Source organism: Scophthalmus maximus, chromosome 16, assembly GCF_022379125.1.
Source record: "Scophthalmus maximus strain ysfricsl-2021 chromosome 16, ASM2237912v1, whole genome shotgun sequence".
Lineage (NCBI taxonomy): Eukaryota > Metazoa > Chordata > Actinopteri > Pleuronectiformes > Scophthalmidae > Scophthalmus > Scophthalmus maximus.
The window spans coordinates 12876564-12898935 of NC_061530.1; the positions used below are offsets into that span (position 1 = coordinate 12876564).

Sequence of the window (22372 nt, forward strand, 5' to 3'; positions counted from 1 at the left end):
TCCGGTTGTGATTCGCTGTACGTCTCGGAGCGGTCTGTCGGCGGGGATGATGAGGTGCACCAAGTTCTGTCATCGTGTCCTGTTTCGACCCCACCACAATCTCTATGGACATTAAATGAAAATGCTGTAGTGTCACCGCATGAAACACAGAGGGGCAGAGATCCAAATCCCTTTGGGTTGAATTTGACTGAGGCCGTAACTTTTCATCTACCAAAACATCAGGTCAAAATGCCCGTTTTTCCAATACTTTGGTAGATGAATATTATTTGATTTAATTAGCTGAATTAAATAGATGCTAAAATGCCGACGGTTGACATGTAACTGCCTGACATGTTACTCAGTCTCACTATGAGCATGTCAATGTGCTTGTGTGAGCATTTAGCTCCAATGGGAACTATTACGTCTTGCATTTATGATGTTGGAATTAGCCACACCTTAAGCTTCTTCTCATTAGGTCGAATCATAAGTAACAATGAGATGTTGATCTAGCCTAATGACCCCATTACAAAGGCGTTTCAAACACTCCGCTCCACAGCTCAAAGACAACAAGAGGGATTACTGTAGCTCACGACGTCCCTGCAGCCAAGGGCGGATCGGAGAGCTGCCTTGACTTTGACTTGTCGAAAAGGGAAACTGTGAGGATGCCGGGAGATTACAGACCTATCGGCTTGAACAAAGACAATTACTGCACCTCCTAACCGCTCCGTCCGTCTCATTTAAACCTCCTTCGCCGCTTTCTCGGGAGAGGCCATGTGCTGTTATTCGAGGAAATAAACAACAAAAACGTGTGTAACAAAGTGTAACAGCTTGATATCTTTTAAGTGGAGGTGGGATATGATCTAATTGGCTCCTGGCTGTACTTCTGCCGTCTATGTGCGTTTGCAATTGATCGATTCGATTGTTTTCTTCGTTAAAAAAAAAAATATATATATATCTTGACTTCAAATCTAAGGGCCCTCGCCAACATCCTGGGATGAATTAGATCCCGCGTAACTTTCATCCCTCTTATCCGTGTTTTGAGACATTTGAGAACAAAAGCATGGTTAAAGATATGGTTCTTTTAAGCAAAAGCGTAGAACTAGTTTGTCAAAAATCACATTTTCTACATAGGCCCAACACATGTTTTCTTGAGTGAAAGGTACGAAAGGTCACGTGGGCCCAAGGGCTGACGAGCGCTACGTGTCCCACGAAATGACGGATTACAGGTCGGCAGATCCCTGTTTTTTATCCTCCATCTCGTCAGGGGAGGCCTCGGCCGCGTCCTGCACTCAGACTGCGCCTTGGAGAGACATGTGTTGCGGTGTATTGTCTTTTACATTACTGCGTTCTTGTTAAAAGGGTGACATAACACTCTGGCAAATCTGGAGTTTTTGCGCATTGCAAAATCTGCAGCCGGGCGGGACACGGGATGTTGAAGATAGCCAGACAACACACCGTATCGGGCGGGGATCAGATCCAATCCACTGATCCTCTTTCCCCGGAGGCTCATCCAGCTTTGGGGCCTCTAAGATCCCTGCACGATGCACGAGCGCTGTCGCAGCTAAGCCCAGGGTTTCATGAGTTCATTCTTTGTCCCTGTAAGTGCGCGAGGCAGGTGTGAACGAGAGACGCGGTGTCGCCTCTGTGCGTGTGCTATGCTGTTTGCGTTCTGAGGAAAGACACGTTTTTTTTTCCAAAAGTCATACACCTCTGAAAATTCCTTTATTTGCTTATATATATTACATCTCATAACACATACAGTAGAGGCCATTTCATACATCAAATGAGGGCGTTCTAATGTTTAATGACAGCTGATGGGATAAGTAGAAAGAATACGGGGCTTTATTTGGTATTCGAAGGAAAAGCAAGGGGCCATTTTTTTTGTGTGCAGCGGGTACGGCGAGGAACATTTCAGGGGGCTGATTCGGTTGATGTGTTTTTTTCCTTTTGGCCGGTTTTTCGCTCCGGTGATCACAACAGCTCCCCCGCTTCCCCTCAAGCGGCAGAGAGGAGTTTCCAGGTAGTCCCAAAGCCATTCTGATTGGATTAAGTGCCTTCAATCGATGCCCCGTTGATTAGAGGAGATGACATTGTGTAACAGGAAGTTCGAGAGCCACAGCTTGCCTTTGCCACAGGAGGGACTTTGCTCTCAAATTGCTCCAGAAAGTGCACACGGGCGGGGGGGGGGGGGGCTCACTGTCCCTCAACTTGTCCGACCAGATCAAGTTCAATTCAGGTTTTTACGCGGAGGGGAGACTCACATTGAGTTGACATCAAGCAAACAAACAATGACTCATCTCACCGTTGGTGAAGGAAAAAGAAAAGGAAGAAAAAAAAGAAAGCAGCACAGCCTGAACAAACATACAGTCACTGATGCTATGTGGACGCAGGTCGTCTGCACATTCATATGAGGCTTTGGTAGCCTGCTTTACCTCCTCTGTAAGGAGGGTATTTAAAGTCTAAAGCTGTGTGGATCCCAGCGCTGGCTGACAAATCAAATCCTATCAAATCTTCTTACAGGAGAGGTAGGTCTACTGTACCGTGTTTGACAGCAACTTTTGCCTCTGTAGAAGAAGCAAAGGTTACTTTTACATCCTTCAAAAAAGAATTTTAAGCTTCAATTGTCATTAAGTTTTACACAATTTACATTTTACATTTGCTATATCGTTTAACTATATACATATGCAATTGTGCATTTTGCGACTCGCAATAGGAGCACGGAATTTGCTCTAAACATTGGTGTAAATATTATGCACATTACCATTTTCAGTAATTTTTGTTTCCAGCTAGTTGGACACAAATAAAACAGCTCACGGGTGTTTGTCTAAGCTGGCAATAGAGTTGCACAAACATTAGCCTCGATTGCCAGGGTGTGATTTTAGTGTGCGCTCGTTCACGGATTCACAACGCCATCTCCCAAAGCTCGTTCAAGTTCAAGTACAAAATGCTCAGACAAACAGTCCAAAAAAAACAACATATATGTGTATATAGATAGATTGCATATTAAAATAAATGTTTACCTCACATAACTCACCAAGGTGCCTTTGAGGTAAGAGAACGTCAGCCCTTGTTGATGGAACGTTGACGGAACCGTCAGATTGCAGTCTCCCTCTATTTTGTGTGTCCTTGCCCTTAAATGTTACTACCCATGCTACTTCAAAATGATAAGTTTAACCCCTTTTCCTCTGATCCCTGTGAGTATCAAGTTCTGTGGCTCTTGTCCCGGCCCTCACCTCCCGCCCACGCCGCACATCCTGCCACTGCAGGAACAGCAGCAGCTAAGTGCATTATGCCACCTAAAGTATTACTTACTATACCGTGTGAAAACTGACTGCCGATATGAATCATGTGAGAACTGTTGCTTTGGCATGGATACACCCCGCATACAGTTCATGCAGTGCTACACTATTTGAGTGATGCACATTGGAAAAACTTGGAACATTTGACCACAGCTCGTGAGCGTCTCCAACCATAGTTTCAGACTATGCATGTCAGGAATGCATCTATTATTGCTACATTAAAGGGAAATATAAGTATTCCTCGTATGTATTGGTTTTCAAATGTTCATGGCCGAGGCAGAGGAAATGCATCTTCACGGAGTCAAACGGTTCCTCGTGCAGTCAGAGAGTCCCACCAGAACTTCTTGGTAATGTTTCTGACTCTCCTCGGGGGGATTAAATTTGGTTAAACTCGCCTAATCCAGACTGGACAGTAGACCAGACCTGACTACACTAGACTGAAGTAGCCCAGACTGAACCAGTCCAGACCAAACAGGGCTGGACCGGACTGCACCGGAGCAGACAGCACCTAACCAGAAAGAACTACGCCGACGTAGATCAGACCAGACCGAGCTAGCCCGAGCAAAAGATCCAACTAGGTGACTTGTCAGACCAGAATCATTGGCTAGCGGAGCCTAGATGAGTGACCAACCAGACCGCATCCGTCCAGATCCAAGCACTGGGGGAACTTAGCAGATGGTGCAGGTCTTTGACTTCCCCCCATCTCCTAGATGAACACACATAAATAAATTTAAAAAAAAGAGTTGTGTGGACACAGGTTCACTCTCAACACTGAGAATTGATCTTCCCATCTGGCCCTCAACTGGACCAGCATGCACAGATCCTTTTATTTGATTCATTTTTCTTGTCACTTTACCTTTCTTGGCCTCGTCTTCTTCCAGCTTCTTCTTCTCATCCTCGATGGCCTTCATCTTTGCGTTGTACACCTCAGCCTGCGCGTTCCACTGAGCCCTGTTGTGGTTCAGTCCGTCAAACATGGGCGTGATTTCTTTGTGGAACCGGGAGAACTCCTGAGGGGGGTAGAGGGGAAAACACAGCGTTGGCATACACGGAGCGAGATGAATGTCCGCAAGTCCACAGGCAGGTATGAGTGTGGCGTCCGTGTGTGATCTTGTCCAAATACCATCCTCACATTCCTGCTGCGGCCAACGGGGCTCAACAGGTTCACCTCTACACATCCAACAGCACCTCCGTAAATCTTACAACAAGAATTTCTGATGAATTATTCAACCCAACGGCCATTTTGTTGTCTGCAGGAATGTGTGCTTTGTACACAAAGTGTAAATTATGTTTTGTGTCCCCATGTACACAGTGAGAGCTGAATCTCTTATCGACAGGGCTGGATCTACACTTTAAACCTGTGTAGCAGTCACGGATCAGTATTCGTTGCACAGTCACCGGAGAGCTGTGAAATTAATATAATTTTCTTGAAAACACAAGTCCCACTTTAAACCAAAGCCTCGGCGTACGGTTAGTGACTCGGTTTACCTGCTCTCACATTTCTAGGGTTCTTACTTCTTGAAAGTGTCAAAATTGATTCAATTGAACTGAATCAAAAACAACTCACGGGCAGAATCAATATTTCGCGGCGCTTTTCTGCCCTTTGCTGAAAACCAAAAGTCCAATTGCGGCTGGATTACATTGCTGCGCCCCTGTTAGACTGGAGATGCTCAAAATACACAGCACCCACAGATGAACTGTTGCGCCACAGAAACAACGCAGACTCCCGATTTGGCTATACCCAGGTTCGATTTTCGATCTCGCCTCAACATCCATACTTCACCATTTATACTGTCTGTACTTTGTCTTTGCGTTCCGAGGGGAAAAAAAAGTTGTGGTGTAAAAAAAAAAAAACCTGCCGTTACCTTGTACACAAATGAGCAGACAAAGTCGATGAAGCCGCACTGCATCTTGGGTAGCTGCTCGGAACAGTTTCTGTCCATCATGGGCTGAGTGAGAGGGGAAAAGGGGTCAACAGCTGTTCTACAATCCCAAAAAAATTCAATTAAAAAAATGTAAATGCCAAAAAGAAGAGAGGGGGCTGCAACTCTTACAATTGGCTGTTGGTCCAAAACACTTCTCTCTAGATCGCCCTGTTCCCAGAATTCAGCGGCGACCATGAGAGCCACCTGGAGACAAACAGACAGACGGAGGGAGGAAGAATGACAAAGGGGGAACGAAGAAAAAAAAAAAGGATCAGATTTTTGCAAGTAATAACCTGAGAAAATACTGCGACAGGCACGAGGGACTAAACCAGTTGGTTTGTGTAGCACGATTCACATTAAAAACTAATTTTCAGCATCGTTAGTGACCTTTTTTTTGTTTGCTGTTGTTTCCTGCAAGTTTCCGTTTACACTTTTTGAATGGGGCCACGTGAGGCCAGTTCACCCACCTTGCTCTGAACCTCCCAGGGTTTGGTGATAGCTGACAAGTCGCAGCCTGTCATCATCATGGCCCTGAAGGTGCACAGTGAAACAGACAGTCAGGGAAGAGGAGACGACGACGACGGCACCCTGCCAGTGATGCCGATGATCTGCAAGGGTCTGCTCACAAACACTGTATGTTTTGAAGTTAGCCGGACTGAATTTGAATCAGCGCTGCCTGTAAATCGGACACATACATGATGATTTCCTTCCTGGTGGAGTTGTTGGAAATGTAGGCGATGGCCTCCTTTTCGTCTGGCATTGGCTCTGTGGCGTTCACAATGTTTTGGAACATGGTTCTCTTTCTGCGTGAGGACAAACAGACGAGATGAGAGCAGATCGATTCAGACCAAAGGAGCTAAACACATGCACAAACGGACTTCATTAAAAGACCTCCTGAGTCAGTCGAAAAGGAGGAGATGGTCAGATAAAACATTGACTGGCTTGCAGCAGCAGCAGCAGCAGCAGCAGCAGCAGCAGCAGCAGCAGCAGCAGCAGCAGCAGCTAGACTTTTGAGCAAACGTCACAGCGAGGGAACCCACTTGAAGTAAAGGGCCAGGTCGGTGGCGATGATGCAGACGTCAAACAAGTGCTGCACGTTCTCAAACTGGCGCTTCTGGAGGTTGCAGAAGATGTTCAGGCTCTGCGCGCGAGACAAACGGAGAGTGGTCAAAATGTGCGCCTGTGCTTCGGGGGGCACGTCTTTTTGATTCACAATTTGACCGACAGCGCGTCCAATCGTACCTCCTCGGCCATGAGCGTCTTGCTGTACTCCAAGTGGTGCCTCTCCATGATGGAGGAGCCGTGAAGTTTGGCCAGAGGATGTGCACTCCTACAGAAATGTAAAAAAAAAATGAATTACACACATAGAGCACCTGCACATCGAGAGCCCGCGCAGGGAATGCATTCATTTGACTTGCTTTGTCTGGTAGAGGTTGTTGGTTCCTCTGTGGTCGATATCGTGGCAGAAAGCAGCGGCCACCATGGCGAAGGCATCTAGATCAGAGTAGTACTTCCTAAGCTTCCCTGTCTGCAGGAGGAAAGAGACGCATCGTGGATTATTATGCACCGGTGTTTGTATATAAGTCTAAAATGAACCGTTCACTCCATGAGAACAACTTCACGCTCATTTAAACCTTTTTTTAAACCCAATAATACATTGTAAATACTACATTTCAGGAAGTGTGGATAGTATTTCACTTGGATTGGTGCAATTCCTTCTATGAGGAGATACAACATGTTACATATGTGGGTGTTTTTTCTTTCTGGCAAGACACAGCAGTCTGTTCAACTGTCACCAGACATATTGCCTCGTACACCGCACCATAAGCTGCCGTTATTAACAGTGAAGAGGATCACTGGCTCTCTCTAGGAAACAGGGTGAGACGTCTGCAGTTTGTGCCTGAGGGGATACGGGAAAAAAGGACAGGGGAAACTTATGATATACTCCTGGCGCAGGCGTTACCTGGAGCAGGCAGAACATGGTGTGGCCCACGTTGAAGCCGTGCCTCCAGTTGTGGTAGGTGATGGAACGGTAACCCTTCCTCACTGTGTACATCCACCGCGTCAGCGTCTGAGCGGGGCAGAACAGGGTCAGGGGGAAAGACGGTGAGTTATCTTTCACAGGGCTCTCAGATGAGATGCGGTTTGAAAATAATAAAAAAAAAAAGTCCTCGGGTCCAAGCAGACCCCCTCTGCCTTGACAGCTACGCCGCTGGGTCCTCACTCAGATTCGCAGCCGCAGCGAGATGTGCTCCGAGAGGCTAATTAAGGATCACGCCTATGTCTCTCTTCTCGGCAAAACAGACCCAAGCGCAGACCCCAAAAGATTCACCCATAATACTGAACACATCCTTCCCTGAGGCTCATTGTCTCTTTTCTCTGCATCTTCTAAAAAATACCCACTTTTCATGAAATAAAGAAAGAAACTCCGAACGATTTTGACACAAATTATACTGTAACAGTTTTAACAGTTCACTGGAAGTTTCCTCTTTTTAATTCATATTTTAGATGATGCTGATGAAATTAGATATTTTGGAGGGGGTGGGGGGGGGGGCAGTTTACACAGTATCCCAGCGGGACAATATAAATAAATAAAAAGACAAAGAAGAAAAAACCTCACCTCTGGGGGAACCTTAAACTTTTCAACCACTCCGAGTTCAAAGAACATGCGAATGCCGGCTTTGATGAGGTCGAACTCTGAAACGGGGAAGTCACTGAAGGAGAACTTGTACAGATCCTCTCCATTGACGTTGTTCGCCTGCGGGCAGGTTCCCCTCTGCACACAGAACGCACCATGAAAGCAGCCATGAATCCGTCAATATTACAGATGTCTACATGAATACACTCTCTGTTTTATTCTTATTATTTATGTTACACATTTTGCATCTATGTTGAACTGAGGCTCTTTACAAATCTATTCCCAACATCCTAAAATGATGCTTATAGTGAATACGTTTAAGGACTTGAAAAATGCAAAGCCATAATTTTATATTTTACTGTAATGTGCTGTAATAATCCTGGATCATTTTACACAGAGTTTGACATACCAGCAGTTTGTACATCTCTTTCGGGTCGCAGTCTTCGGGTTCGGCGTCGAACTTTTCTTTGGTGTTCTGGTTTTAAAAGAGAGGAGAGAACAATCCCTTTGAAATGACATTTACATTCTGCGCGTGGACGCGCTTGCAGCTTGAATTCTCACATCGGCAACAGAAAGTAGAAAAACAGCAAAACGTGCTGATGTCGGGTTTTCAGACACTTCCAGACAAGTGCGCCAAGCGGTGACCTTGTAAACTGTCATGTCAAATGTTAGCTGCCAAGTGGATCAATGATCCATCGGAGCCGCTGTTAGTCCTCTAATATCTGCTTCTGTAGGAGCACTGCTCCTGAAAAAACAAAGCCCTCCGTGCTGCATTAACCTTCGGCTACTTTTAATTCCTGCTCGAGTGGCCTCGCGAGCAAATGTTTAAGGAGCACGGGGGGGGGGGGGGGGGCTCCGGAGAGAACAATGTGGACGGGACGTCAGCGTGACACTGACCAGAATGGACTGGAGCTCATCCGTGGTGCATTTGGTCTGGTACATGAGCATCTCCTGGGCGATGTCTTTCCTGTACTCCATGCGGTTCAGCCTGTCGTAGGTGTCGCAGACCAGCACGGACCAGCCCAGGAACTGCGTCAGGGCCTGAAAACAAACAACGGGGGCGAGAAAAGAATGCGAGAAGACAAACGAGAGCGCTGGTCCCTTCAATCACCCTGATTTATTTCTAATGAGGATTATTATTACCTCATTACTTATGCTAATAAATGCACAGAGAGGCATTTGTGATGACTTTTCTTCACTTGAATCATGGGCGGCACCGCCGCCAACGCCACATGTCAAAGCTTAATCAAGCGCCGCTATTTCAGGACCGTTTCTCTCATTAACATGCAAATTCACGCTCCAAGAAACGATGCTGACGCGAGACGGGCGGACGGACACGCAGCGACTCGAATACGAGCGGGCGAATGCACGGCGCTCACCTCGGTGATCTGTTCATCGTGCTCATCGAATGGCTTGCCATCTTTCCTGTTGAAGAAAGTGGCAATGCCCACAATTTCTTCCTTCTTGTTGACGATGGGCAGCGACAAGACGTTCTTGATGACAAAGCCCGACTCGTCCACAGCCTCTTTCTGCAGGACATTGAGACAAAGAGTGCTTTAAATCCGGCCTGCACTCGAGCCTCCTGAAGACCAGCATTAACTAAACAGTACGATTTCAAATTCGGCATCGTGTCCTCACCTGGAATTGGAAGTAGTCATCTGCACCCACGTTCATCATGTTGCAAATCTGCAGCCACACGAAAAAACATTTCAGTCAGAGGATTTTTGACAACATCTGGATGAGCCTTTGTTTCCTTACTACCTTTGAATCATAACTGCTGTATCTAATCAGTGTTATGTGCATGACACTTTTCTTCCTTTTGCTTGCTATGGCTTATGTTACGTTCACGATCTACACAATGGAATTTCAGTTTGTTCTTTGATGTGGCGCTTGAGCTCTCCTCTGTGTTATACGTCCTTCTGGTTACTGCTTAAGTTGCTGATAAGTCTCTGCGTCCTAACTGTCATTCTTTTATAACCCAAGTGATTCTGGTAATGAACTGCCCCGCAGCAGCCGGGGGAAACACTCACAAAGCCATTCTCGGCAACGTAGGTCGGCAGTCCGCTGATTAAAGCCCAGTGGTCGGCCGGTGGACCCCTGAGAGAGTGAGACACACAAGGGTCGTGTGTGAGCGGGGATGAGCCAATTTCTCCCTGACAGGCATGTTAAACACTGGGGACAACCCACGCAGACGCAATACGTCCACAATTCACATTTCTTCTGTTAATGCTTCACACACGTCTCGGAAGAACACTCGTCACAAAACCCCTCAGGATTCATGGTGGACGAGCATGATTTCCTCACGTATTTTAAAATATATAAAAACTACGACAGGTGGACCTAAACATTTTGTCAAGCTGAATGAGTGTGTGATGACCAACTGCACTAAACAAAGTCAGGGATCAATACGGATTGATATCAAGCTACTGAAACGTTCGGTTTGGTTCTCATGCCGTATTTTGAAGTGAGCTGAATCGGTCAGCGCTGCTTACGGTATGACTTTGATTTCTTCTTTGCCCTCCAGGAGGTAGTCAATGATCTTGTAGAAGTTGACTTCCTGTTTGAAAAGGAGAAGCCTCTTAGAAATTACTGATCGTCTTCAAACCACATTTTCAAAATGCCACACGTGAAAGGACGTAGTGAGGAGGAAAATGAATGCATTACCCTGCCGTCTGGTGTTTTTGGACCTTTATATGGTTCCACGTCTCCCAGTTTCACTGGCCATTCGTCATAGAATTCCTTCAGGAAGAAAAGAAAAATCGCTTGAAGCTGTGTATGACTGCAGCCATGAATGCCGTCTATTCAGCCCTGTGACTATTCTGCAAGACCAACCTTGTCTTTGGTCATGTCCAGCAGGCCCACCGAGTAACGTTCGCACAGCAGATAGGTCCTCACAGTGTAGAGCGCTTTGTGGAACTGTCTCTCGATGTCTGTCAACTCCTCAAACACTTTACTGGCTGACCAGAGCAGCACCTATGAGAAGACAAACGGGCTGTGAGCGGAGTGTATTCACCGTCCGTGGTTACTTTTTATGAGCGCTGTTCTGTGCAGCGGAAATACCAACAGGCGATTAGACAGGAGACACATCCCATATGGCTATCAAAACAGCAGCAGCTCAGTTCACCTGACTCCTCCTGGACTCCACGTTGAACATGTAGTTCGTGTAGTGCTGCAGGGCGATGACTTGGGCAAAGTTCATGTACTTGTGGAAGAGCTAAGGACAAAGTCAGATTAGAGGTTCCATCAATATGCAATAATCGTTTTCAAAAAACTCCGTCACATGCAACATTTTTACAGATTTGCCAAAGAAAATATGTCATCCATCGTGTTAAGTGCAGAACTAAATGGTGGGGTATTTGATGAAATTTAGATTCGACAGATCGCTAAACGGTGACTTGAACTAAACTCTTTCTTATGAATCAAAGGTGTTCCATGTCGACATTTGGCTAATCTTTACCCAGATTACGTGTATTTTGCGCAAATGGCTTACATAGATATACATTTCGTAATCCCTCACAAGTAAACAACCCCCTCCTGTCTGTCTTTACACCTAACACGAAGAAGACAGACATATGATAATGCATTTCAGCGGTTCAACCCTTTGCCCCGTGGATCATTTCCACCAGTCCTCTCCTCATTAGTCTGGGGAAAAAAATCCTTGTGATCCCATTCATTCTTCATGGAATTGTGCCCTCAGTGTGCGGTTCGGAGCTTCTGAATAACAAGGGACAATGGTGAATGCTCGTTGATATAGACTGCAGAGATAACATACTCCTAATTAAATCATTATGCCTTATTTTAACTTGAATGCACGAATGCAACCATATGGAGGCCCCTCGGGTCTGACTCCTACTGACATAATGGGAGAGCGTTGCAGTCTACTGGTGGGGATGTAATTACGGTAATAATCTTTATTACCAGCTGCTGTCATGGGCTGGTAATAAAGCCGCTTATTTGGTATTGTTGTCACATTGTTGGTCTATGGGGGTGTGTGTCAACTTGGAAATATGTGGTCCTGGAGACGACTACTGTCGCCAGGACGGCCTCAGAGCCAGTTTGGACTTAGACACGTTTATTTTTTAATGTCTGAGGCCAGATGTTGTCACCATGACAACTGTGCAAGATGTAGTCAGAAACATTACAGGTGTGTAGTTGAGATCTAACTGATGGCCAAGTTCGAAGACATGTACTACTGAGTACTCATGTAATAATGTAGCAATGATCGCTGAGTACACATTTGATAATGCAGTATTGACTACTGAGTACTTATGTTATAAGGTTGTATTAACTACCGGGTACTTATGTAATAATGTAATATTGACTACGGAGAACACAAGTAATATTGTAGTATTGATTACGCAGAACACATGTTATAATGTAGTATTGACTACCGAGTATGCATGTGATTATGCAATGTCGACTATTGAGAACTTGTGTTATAATGTAGTATTGACTACTGAGTGTTAGTTTCAAATTTCAAACGGCAGAGCACAGACTTTAAAAAGTAGCAGACAAGTAACAATGGATATGAAGAGAGAATCTGTGCAAAACATGATATATAACAGCTGCCCCTTCTTTATCCAGAGAGTAGACAATAAATACAGTTTCAGTGCATCCGTCTGATATTATAGTGGTCAATGTCAAGTCTGATTTCTTTAACAATCAAGTCATGCACCAGTGTCCCCGAAACACGACCCCGTTCGAGCCCCACTCTGTGAGTCAGTCCCGATCGCGGCGAATAAAGACGTATGAGCGTGTGATCTTACAGCCTCGTCCTCCGGAGAGAACTTATCAGCTCCTATTTTGTTCAGGGCCATGACGACTCCGAGGCATTCCTTGTCGGCCACCAGCGGGAACGTGAGCATGCACTTGGTCTTGTATCCAGTCTGTTTGTCCACAAAGTCACAGAACTTTGGATTCTGGATGGAGGGACAAAAAGAAATCATCATGGTCAGGAGCCAAAGGTGGACACAACACAACATCACTAACACGCAACCACCACATTCATTACTGTTAATTTCATTCTATGCACTTCAATATTGACTTTTTTTCCCCCACCATACTGCCTGATCCTACCTTAAAAAGATAAAATGATTTGTTGTTTCGTGCCAGCAAAAAATATCCTATCGTTCTATTACATTCTTTAGTATGTATTATGCAATTGGCAGGGTTTGATAGATTTTATTAAACTTGTTGCATATCTTTTTTTTTTAAAACATAATAATTATTTCATACAATTTCCCAAATTAAATCAAATTTGATCACAGATTTAGATTTTGTGTATCGCTATTCGATTCCATTATTTGAAGCTACGTGATTCTGATTGCTGGTTTGCAAAGGATCCTACAAAAACATCTCAGCAAGAAGCTCATGAATAAGGCAGAAGAAAACAAAATGGAACAAGTGTATGCCACCTTTATCAGGTCCTGGGTGGAGAGAAACAAGTGTGGTGGTCACCTGTGACTCTGACCTACAGCACATTTGGGCATTTGATGCCCGTTTAGGGAAACTGATTTGTGCAGCAGCCTGCAACCACATTACAGTTGATAAAACCACCAATTAAAGTCTGTCATTCTATTCGGAGGTCCACCAATGTCATGGGGGGTCACTTTCACCAATCGCTTCTGCAGAAAAAAAGGCTCCCTCTCACTTTCACTTTCCTCTTTGTACAACTTTACGCGTGACGCGCGCGCGCGGTGCGCAGCTTTCCTCGAGAGCGCAGCGCGCGCCGCTTCGCCTTCTCACCTTCGAGACGTCGGGGACATTTTGGGGCTTTTTGGAGTGCGCCGTGAAACCGACCACACCCATGTCGGTGGGGAACACGATCTCGGTCTGCGGGTGCACCAGGTTCGCCTCGTACTTGGACGTCGGCGTCACGTCGAAGAGGGAGGTGGCGAGCTCGGGTATTCCGTTTCTGGAGCGACACATGTAAAAGCTGATCCTGTCCGCCTGCAGGATCAGCGCCACCCGCTGCAGCACCTTGTGCAGGGACTGCTCCATGTCCACCGGCTTCTGCAGCTCCTGCACCAGCTCGAAGATGATGGCGGCCTCTTGCACGGAGTTAACATCCTTGAAAGACGCGGCGTCCTTGACGTCCACGGGCGCGGAGAAGGCGGCGGTCAGGGCCTCGGCGCGCAGGCTCTTGTCAAAGTATTCTTTGGCGAACTGCGGGTTGTTCTCCAGGTACTTCTCCACGCTGTCCTTGTCTGCCATTGTTTGTGTTTGTCGGTTGTTGCTTGGACTCGTGTAGTTCTGTATTCCCGTCCTTCTTTTTCACCAGAGCATCACCTGCGCAGGGGGTGGGGACGGGGTCGGGGGTGGGGAGGGGGGGAGATGGAACGAGTCAAAGCGCAAGAGTGGAGCCGCGCCGGGGGCCTACGGGGGTGGGGCTGGATCAGAGGCGGCCGTGTGCGCGGAGATGCATTCTCGTCCGCGGTCCCCGAGGGAGTCTCCAGTGCGTCCCGAGTGCGCCGACAGACGGAACAGGACCGAGCGCGGCTTAGGGGCTGAACGGATCAGGGCGGCCGCTAATGGGTGTGACGTCATGACATTGGAAGGCCAGCGCTAAGCGTCCTTAACCCGCAAATCCCGACGCTGCTCATCTTCACATCGGCGGGACGCAGGCGAGAGTGACACCGGGGTCGGGGTCAAACGCCACACGGGGTGGACCACACGGGGCCTCGCACCGTGACGCTCCACGGGCCGCGCTCGGCTGCTACACTTCGGCCTCCAAATCCTAACAAATGACATCTCACCTTAAATAATAAAAAGCAAAAAAACCAAAACCAAACAGGGGTCTTTGTGGTTATTATTTGCGGAGGAGCGGGCGAGTTCTTCCACCGGCGTGAGCACTTGGCCACAGTGGTGGCCCCCATGGGGCCTCGCGAGCGCAGGTGCCTTGCTGAACGGCATCCCAGCAGTCGGGGGAATGGAGTTGCTCCCAAAAAACCCCAACCCTTACTAGACTCTGTCGTCCCTGTTTACAACACTTCGGCTGCTTCCAGACATCCACTGCGTTCGATATTAACTGCTTATGAGACACGAATTAAAATCCACCAGCCGGGAACGGGAACTTCGGCTCTTCACTTTATTTGCCGCTCATGCCGTTACAGCTCTGGTGTTTCCCCACTGTCCCCAGCCCGGTGTGTCGTCAGTGTGTGTGGCACACTGAAGTCTGAACATTTTCCGGAAATTTTGCGGCGGGGAAACGCAAATGTCCGGAAAACTCTTGCGCCGGACATTTTCCGGAAACTTTCCCCGCCGGCCCCCCTGAGTAAAACTTCCAGGAGGCGTCTCAGCGAGCATACAGCAGGAACAAGTCAAAGTGAGTGATTATTGAATGGACGTGAGCCATCAGGGTGATGCGATGGCAGCCTCACTCGACTCAAATAACCTCCTGGTGCGCTAAACCTGCATTAGGGTAGCCAACCTTCTTCTATCCCTGCGCTCGAAATAGTGCCAGCCACAGAGAGAGCCGCAATGGCCGCCGCCCCGATGATCAAACGGTAACGGCCAGCCTACCTGTACCTGTGTGCTCTAATGAAATCCCCTTCATCATGGCCAAGTATCAGCCCCGAGATGTGGGCATTAGCCAATCGGTGGGACTTGGACGTCTGAGAACAAGGCCCTAAACAAAGATGGCCGACTATTAACTGATCTTGCTGTTAGTTTAGCCGCTGGCAGGCTGGAAAGACAAGGAGTTCCCCACTATTTTCTGCCGTGGGGATTAAGGCAAGCTTATCATGGGAGAGCTACAAAAGGGGTGTGTGTGTGTGTGTGTGTGTGTGTGTGTGTGTGTGAGACATTGCGGATGGACAGGCAGACCGAAAGCAGAGAGGCGAAACATTTTCTTCAGTGATTGTGTTTGATTATTTCTCATTAACAAATGTATGTAAAAAAATAAATAAATAAATAAATAAGTGATTTGCTGACATGTTTGTGTTTTGGGTTGCATTTTATATCGAGACTAACCTTTGCTCAACTGTGGCCAGTGTAGCTACAAGTATCAGAGACAGGATCATGGGACACTGGATATAGCCACTGATTTTTACCAATTGATTAGATTTCAGTATCAATTTGGTTTGAGGTATTTCAGTCATGGTATCGACTTTGTTTTTGAGCATGAAAGAAATTCAAGAGGAAAAAGCACTGAGGTTTTTCTTTTTTCTTTCTTTATCCGAAATGCAACCAGACGTCTGCCTCCCGCCATGTTTTGTGTCTCTCATGTTGCCAGAACTTGTTGCACAACCGGGACTGGCCACACAGAACTAATGGGGTTAAAGCTTCCCGCATCCATGGGAAAAGGCCATAGACTATAAAAAGGCATAAAATATCTTATGAAGCAATATTTGATAGTTCAATTAAAAATCTATTTGAATCGGAAAATCTACATTTTTTTTAACCCAGCTTTACTGGTCATACCAGACCTCATGAGGAGCAATGATGTCTTTCATTGCTAATAAAGAAGATGTTTCATTTGCCGGAGCAACAACAGGACATTTCATATGTTTGTATAGCATATTTGAACCGCAAAGTCATTCAAAGTGCTTCGCATGAGATACGAAAGGCATCGAGACTAAATGTGAAATCAACACAAGACCAAAAAAAAAACAGTTTACATTTGACGGGTCTGCTTCTCTAAAGCAGACCCGTCACAAATGACTTGAGGGGTCGGGATGTTTCATAACGTAGCAGCAGATCAGAAATGTGTTTTGGGCCCGAAACTGTTCAGTGCTTTACAAACCTAGCAGCGGCATTTTAAAGTCAAATGTTTGACGGATAGGCAGCCTATATAAAAACAAAATCTAAGAACTGGACTGACATGAGCCTCTCTGGGGGTCTCAGTGAGGACTCAGACAGCAGCACTTTTTAGAGGGACCTTTAAACGCACCATTGCAGCAGTCAAGTCGACTGAAGATAAACACATTGATAAGATGGTCCAACTCCTGCTCCTGACTCAATTACTTCACTGTTATCCGTGTTCAACTGAAGAAATCCAATTGTTGATCCGTTCAATGCACATATGGGATTATAGTCTCAAACAGTGCTGATTCAGCTCTTTGGATTGTAGATACGTAAGGTCCCAGGCAGTGGTGGCTTTGAGTTGGATTACATTATATTTATGTGGGAAGACAAATATACTAAACATGCTAAAAATAAAATAAAATAAAGAAATGTCCATGCAGTGCCACTGCCTGGATCAAAGTGCCAAAACTCAGATGGAAGCAGAGGTCTTTTGCCCAATGCTACATTGGGCAAATGATAAGATATCATTGGGGATTTGGAGTTACTCAAGTTTCACACCCCATCAAAACAAGAATCCGACACCTGGTTTCGGCATGACATTACCATTACGCTGTCCAAAATATTAAATGCACTCACATAACCCAGTATATCGTATACTGGGTCTTGGCAAGTCTTCGTGGTTATGAAATATTTCTCTGCTTGTGGCCAAATTCCAGCTGCCATTCTTCTGCTCAAAATGAGTGATTGCGGTTTTCGACACAGCCAGCGCTGTGGTTATGCAAGCTGCAGATGTCTGGCTGTGCTGGGCCATTTATTTTTTTTTTTTTTTCACTTAACCGTGTCGTCATAGGGCTGGTTACGTGTTCTCGGTGCAAAACAACAGCACTTAAGCACGTGAACCTGGATCAGCAAAATAGTCCAAAAAAAAGTAAAATAATTGCCCCCGGCCTTAGGAAAGAAGTATGTTTTTTAATTAGGAATTAAAAAAAGGTTCTGGAAATTATAAGATAACATTAGAATGGAAGCCATTTCTTTGTCTTAGTCGTCACTGGAATCACTTAAGAAGGCTTTCTAGTGCTATAAATATTTCACATACACAAACTACAACTGATCCCCGATTGACCCTTTAAATCACAAAGATACTTTGAAATCAAAGACGCCAGAATAGATTACACTGGATTAGTCCCAGATTTATAATATAAAGGAATGTTCATGGCAAATAAACGTGTTTCTATTTTGCAATGCAAAGCCTTGTCAGCTACCTGACACACTGTCTCATCAGCACTGACTGGTGATTACATCTCTCTCACACTGTTCTTTTCCCGGTTGAAAGTCCATCGCTCTGTCCACCACTTACACAAACAAAGTGCTGGAAGTTATCAAAGTTTCCCTTGGAAGCATAATGACGTCAACAGCTGACGCGGTAACAAATATGCCGCCAGGAAGCGCAAACATCTGCTGTCACATCTCTATATGAGGAAAGGCTGAAACGTGCATTTTACGTGCAGTCCACTTCCCCCCCCCACACAAAAAACAGAGGGTTCAATCCATACACGCACAAACATTTCACATAGATTTATGACGTTAAGGTGTAGGTTTGTGCTTGTGCACGCGCTCCAAGGAAGCACTCGAGCTCCGGTGCTCCTGCAAAAATGAGTCAGCACCAATTATAGACGGTATGAAACATTACCTTGCTTTCACAGTGCATGCACGTGTGTGTGTGTTTGCATCTTTGCATGCATCGTATAGCTTATTCTAGGTGGTCCTCTTGGCTTGGCCCAGTGGTTGCTTTTAATAAGGCTTCATAAGAGACCCTGAGCAGTTCTGACAAGAAAACACTTTTTTTTTTTTTTTTTGCGGTGGTGGGGAGAATACTGTCGAGGGGCGGTGAGCCAAATGTGCAGAACACACAAATCAATAGGACTGGGACCCGCAGTTATGCAAATGTCTGTCCAATGAAAGGCAGGCTGGCTGTGGGAAGAACAGGGGAGGTTCAGGTCTCCAGAAGTCATTATGCAACGCAAGCCAACTGTATAAAACCGAGCGGAAAAACAAGGGGATCCCTGCAATCGGCTCGCTCCTTTTTGGTAACAAGGTATGCACTGGACTTGTCTTTTTTTTGTTTAGTGAATTTTTTTGCCCTATCAAAATACGTGTCTTTTAACAATTGTTTACTTTTTGACCAATTTGTAGCACTCTGGAAAATATTTGAGGTTATTTGATTTGATTGGTAACGTGGCTTACGGACGTGTCACTGCATTCTTCCCATAGTTGTTCCTTTCTCTCTGTCTGTCTTTCCCCCTTGTCTGAGGTAGAATGCTGCTGTACGCTGTGGCCCTCTGCCTCCTGGCTTTGTCCTGGGCAAATGACTGCCAGGTGGCCAACATCCAGGTCATGCAGAACTTTGACAAGACCCAGGTGAGTGGGACGGAGGCATGTCGGCAGGGATCGCGTGTTCGAGGATGGACTTTGTTTAATACTAAGAAGACCGTAGCTCTAAGGGTTGTCGTGTGATTTCCCTATCACTGCTGTCACTTGGAATGTTTTGGGCTCATGTCAAGGTACGAGGCAGACTTACATGTGGATTCTTTCCTGTAGTACGCGGGGGTATGGTATGCCGTAGGAAAGAAGGACCCAGAGGGTTTGTTCTTACTCGACAACATAATGGCCAACTTCACAGTCGCAGAAAACGGCCATATGACCGCCAATGCCATGGGCAGAGTCAAGATCTTCAAGTGAGTCCTGCTCTCAACTGCGAAGGCTAAAATCAGCATGCTTTTTTTCCCCTCGCCTATTTGTCTCTTCCATGTTGTCTTCCACCTTCTGTTCATAATGTCCTCCCTCCCCTTTGACCTCCAGCCAGTGGGATCTCTGCGCCAACATGTTCGCCACCTTTACGGAAACCCCCGAACCTGCCAAGTTCAGGATGAAGTACTGGGGAGCCGCGTCCTACCTGCAGACCGGAAGTACGTTGTGGAAGATTTTACACCTGAAATCCCATCTTGATTTCTGGACTTGACAGTTAATTTAAGGCAGCTAATGTATGACCAGGCCCCTTTTTGTCGTTGGCAGTTGGGGGTCACTGATGTAACATAACAAAAAGGATTATTGACAGATTGAATCTAATAATCCACATTGGCAATTGAGTATCTATGCCTCTGACCCAGGAAAAAGAAAAATTCTAAGTAGGAAAGGGAAATGTACTTCAGAATAAATCTGTTGATTGTAATTTTGACATCACATCCAGATTAAGTAACTTTACTTTACTTTCCTTAAAATCTGATGCCCAATTTTAGACCTGGCATGCGATCTCTGAAAAGATATGAGATCCCAGTGCTGACGCAAGCTATTTTGTTATAAGCGAACGTACATTTTCTCTATTGATCACAATACTTTTTCTACACTGTTGCGTGAGAACTGTAAAATCTTTTTTTTTATTCTTTAAGCGAGATTGGCCCTTTTTTTTTTTTTGCACTGAAACAGTTGCATTTAAAGAAGGAAAGAAAAGATGAACCAAAACGATGCCACATACATTGAATATATAAGTCCATTGTGATCCAGCAACATCTTTTTGTCCTCGCACTCAGTTCGATTAATCTTGTTTTGTGTCATCTGGCTACTAGACGACGAACACTGGGTAATTGACACCGACTACTACAACTACGCCATCCAGTACTCGTGCAGACTAACAGACGCCGACGGCACTTGCGCAGACAGCTACTCCTTCATATTCTCCCGTTATCCGGGCGGCCTGAGGCCGGAGGACCAGAACGTGGTCACCCGCAAGAAGGACGAGATCTGCCTGTTGGGCAAATACAGACGCGTCGCGCACACTGGTGAGTGATGTCAGGCTAACTGTTCCTTTGTTTGCCCAATGATTAATTGATCGGCGCCTCTCGTGAGTCAGCGTCTTTCGAAAAGACCAAGTGAATGATTGATGAAACTGAGTGGAACTCCACATCATCCCTGTCCAACTTGATTGATAAGATGAACTTTAATCAGAAGTAAAAAACACAACAAAAAAAACAAAAACAAAGCAAAGCAAATGATTTTTCTTCTTTCCTCTGCAGGTTTCTGCCAGAACAGCGAAAGCCTCAACCTACCGTTAGATCAACAGTAACACTCTTTTTCTGCTTTATTTTTTGTGAAATGACCACCTCTGGGACTGTGTGCCCCATCTGCTGGACTTTGACACAAATGTTGTTTGTTGTACAGGATCTTCAGTGTAGTGTGAGACAACCTTTGTCGTGCTTCCAGTGAGAAATCTAGACATATCAGATAACTGGAAAAAAACAACAAACAGCCTTTGATCGAGTCAATGAGAAAATTAATCATTTGTAAAAAAAAAAAAAAAGAGTCACTTTGAAGTGAAGCTGAACTCTGAGCATTACCGCAACCCTCGACTCTGAGCACCATGTTTCCTGAAAGAACCCGGCTCACAAGTCACTGGCCTCGCTTTTACTCTGAAGGACGCAGAGTATCTCGTAGCACAAAGGCAGATATTGTTTATGCATTTTAAATACATCCATATCAAGTCATGTGCTATATACACATGGTAGTTTGGCTGTGTCTTGACTGTATGATGGAGGTTTCCTGATTGAGTTTTTGAAATAAATCATTCATATCATGTTGGCCCATTCACTGTTTTTGATTGCCTTGAAATATCTATCTGTATTCCGGGATTGCAAATCATGAATTCATGGGGCCTTTGGAGTCAGTCAAAAAATGTGTGTGTGTGTGTGTACGTACTTGTGTGAGTGAGTGAGTCGTCCATCTATTTGCCCTCCAGTCTTTTTGGATGCCTCCTGAATGGGGAGGACAAGCAAGACAAGCCAAGCAGAACAGTGAACATAACATAACTTTAGTGGCAAGTGTGTGTGTGTGTGTGTGTGTGTGTGTGTGACACATCTACATTAAATTTCAAACTTCAAGTGTGTTATGGATCGGGTTAAATACATCAATCTGTGGAAAAGAAGAGTCCCAGTGGAACAGGCCCCTGTCTACCACTAACAGCTGAGTTAAATTCCTGGCTTCAGGCCCTTGACCCATCAATTTTGTGATTTCCTCGGCCCATTTACAAATTTTAAACAGCTGTTTTCAAAAAAATGTTTCACAGGTTGACATTGGCTTTCAGGGAAAGGTCTTGACAATTGCTGGAGGGGATGCCATTAATGAAAACTTGGACCAGCGGCTGTTTCCTTGGCCCATGTCCCTAACCTTCAACCAAGTTTCATGCAAATCCATTGAGTAGTTTTTTGCATAATCCTGCTTAAAAACAACCAAACAAACCAACCAACACACAAACAAACGGACTCTAAATTGAAACATGACAGTATAGCAGTTTCCGTCTGTCCTAAGTCTATCTAGTCACATTGCCAAGGCAGCAGGAATAAAAGCAACTTAACCCCTTTCCCCCTACACCAAGAGGACCTTCACTAATCCTCTGCCTTAAATAGTTCAGAACAAGGAATTAACTCGTGCAATCTCATTCCAGCCTTACGGGGCTGTAGGCTTGAAGAGTCGGGGTGAAGACGGCACCGGGCTTCACCGGAACACAAAAAAATAAAAAAATACACAACCCGGCACCATGTGACCAATTACACTCCCAGGATGCAGTGTGTTTAAGGTCTGTTCAGTTCTGGCAAATCAAACTATGTGGCTCAGGGGAGAGAAGACAAAATAAACTGTACTGTTAATTAATGTTGAGCTGTCTAATACTGATTACAGATTTTACGGGAGTCGAGTCCGTCAGTATGCTCCATAATTGCAGCTGTAAACATTCTAAT

At 45.5% G+C, this 22372-nt stretch overlaps 2 protein-coding genes across 3 annotated transcripts; one reads left to right on the forward strand and one right to left on the reverse strand.

The window, feature by feature from the left end:
* Positions 1-1684: 1684 nt before the first annotated feature.
* Positions 1685-21354, reverse strand: pde6c (phosphodiesterase 6C, cGMP-specific, cone, alpha prime). 2 transcript variants are annotated; one of them, XM_035613003.2, is made up of 22 exons: positions 21336-21354; positions 12608-12760; positions 10966-11055; positions 10674-10814; positions 10506-10580; positions 10334-10398; positions 9872-9938; positions 9480-9527; positions 9221-9370; positions 8739-8882; positions 8251-8316; positions 7824-7979; positions 7167-7274; positions 6622-6731; positions 6446-6533; positions 6244-6344; positions 5899-6006; positions 5671-5734; positions 5333-5407; positions 5144-5227; positions 4135-4288; positions 1685-3984 (listed from the first exon to the last, which is right to left on the reverse strand). In XM_035613003.2, the coding sequence occupies exons 2-22, from the start codon at positions 12704-12706 to the stop codon at positions 3947-3949; spliced, it is 2031 nt and encodes a 676-aa protein (XP_035468896.1). In that variant the 5' UTR covers positions 12707-12760; positions 21336-21354; the 3' UTR covers positions 1685-3946. The 2 variants fall into 2 exon arrangements, with proteins under 2 accessions (XP_035468896.1, XP_035468895.1); XM_035613002.2 differs by lacking the exon at positions 21336-21354 and adding an exon at positions 13587-14150.
* rbp4 (retinol binding protein 4, plasma) lies at positions 18528-21213 on the forward strand. Its single transcript, XM_035613004.2, has 6 exons — positions 18528-18681; positions 18902-19004; positions 19185-19321; positions 19446-19552; positions 20210-20422; positions 20657-21213. Exons 1-6 carry the CDS (start codon positions 18542-18544, stop codon positions 20704-20706), a joined length of 750 nt encoding a protein of 249 aa, XP_035468897.1. The 5' UTR covers positions 18528-18541; the 3' UTR covers positions 20707-21213.
* Positions 21355-22372: the final 1018 nt, after the last annotated feature.

Excerpts from the sequence above, each read along its gene's own strand:
- pde6c (XM_035613002.2), bottom strand. The coding sequence starts at position 14,054 with ATGGCAGACAAGGACAGCGTGGAGAAGTACCTGGAGAACAACCCGCAG. Across the intron at positions 9,528-9,871 it reads ACGTTGCCGAGAATGGCTTT|ATTTGCAACATGATGAACGT; the intron begins GTGAGTGTTTCC and ends GTGTGGCTGCAG. Across the intron at positions 4,289-5,143 it reads TCTGCTCATTTGTGTACAAG|GAGTTCTCCCGGTTCCACAA; the intron begins GTAACGGCAGGT and ends TACCCCCCTCAG.
- rbp4 (XM_035613004.2), top strand. The coding sequence starts at position 18,542 with ATGAAAGGCAGGCTGGCTGTGGGAAGAACAGGGGAGGTTCAGGTCTCC. Across the intron at positions 18,682-18,901 it reads CGCTCCTTTTTGGTAACAAG|AATGCTGCTGTACGCTGTGG; the intron begins GTATGCACTGGA and ends TGTCTGAGGTAG. Across the intron at positions 19,322-19,445 it reads GGCAGAGTCAAGATCTTCAA|CCAGTGGGATCTCTGCGCCA; the intron begins GTGAGTCCTGCT and ends TTTGACCTCCAG.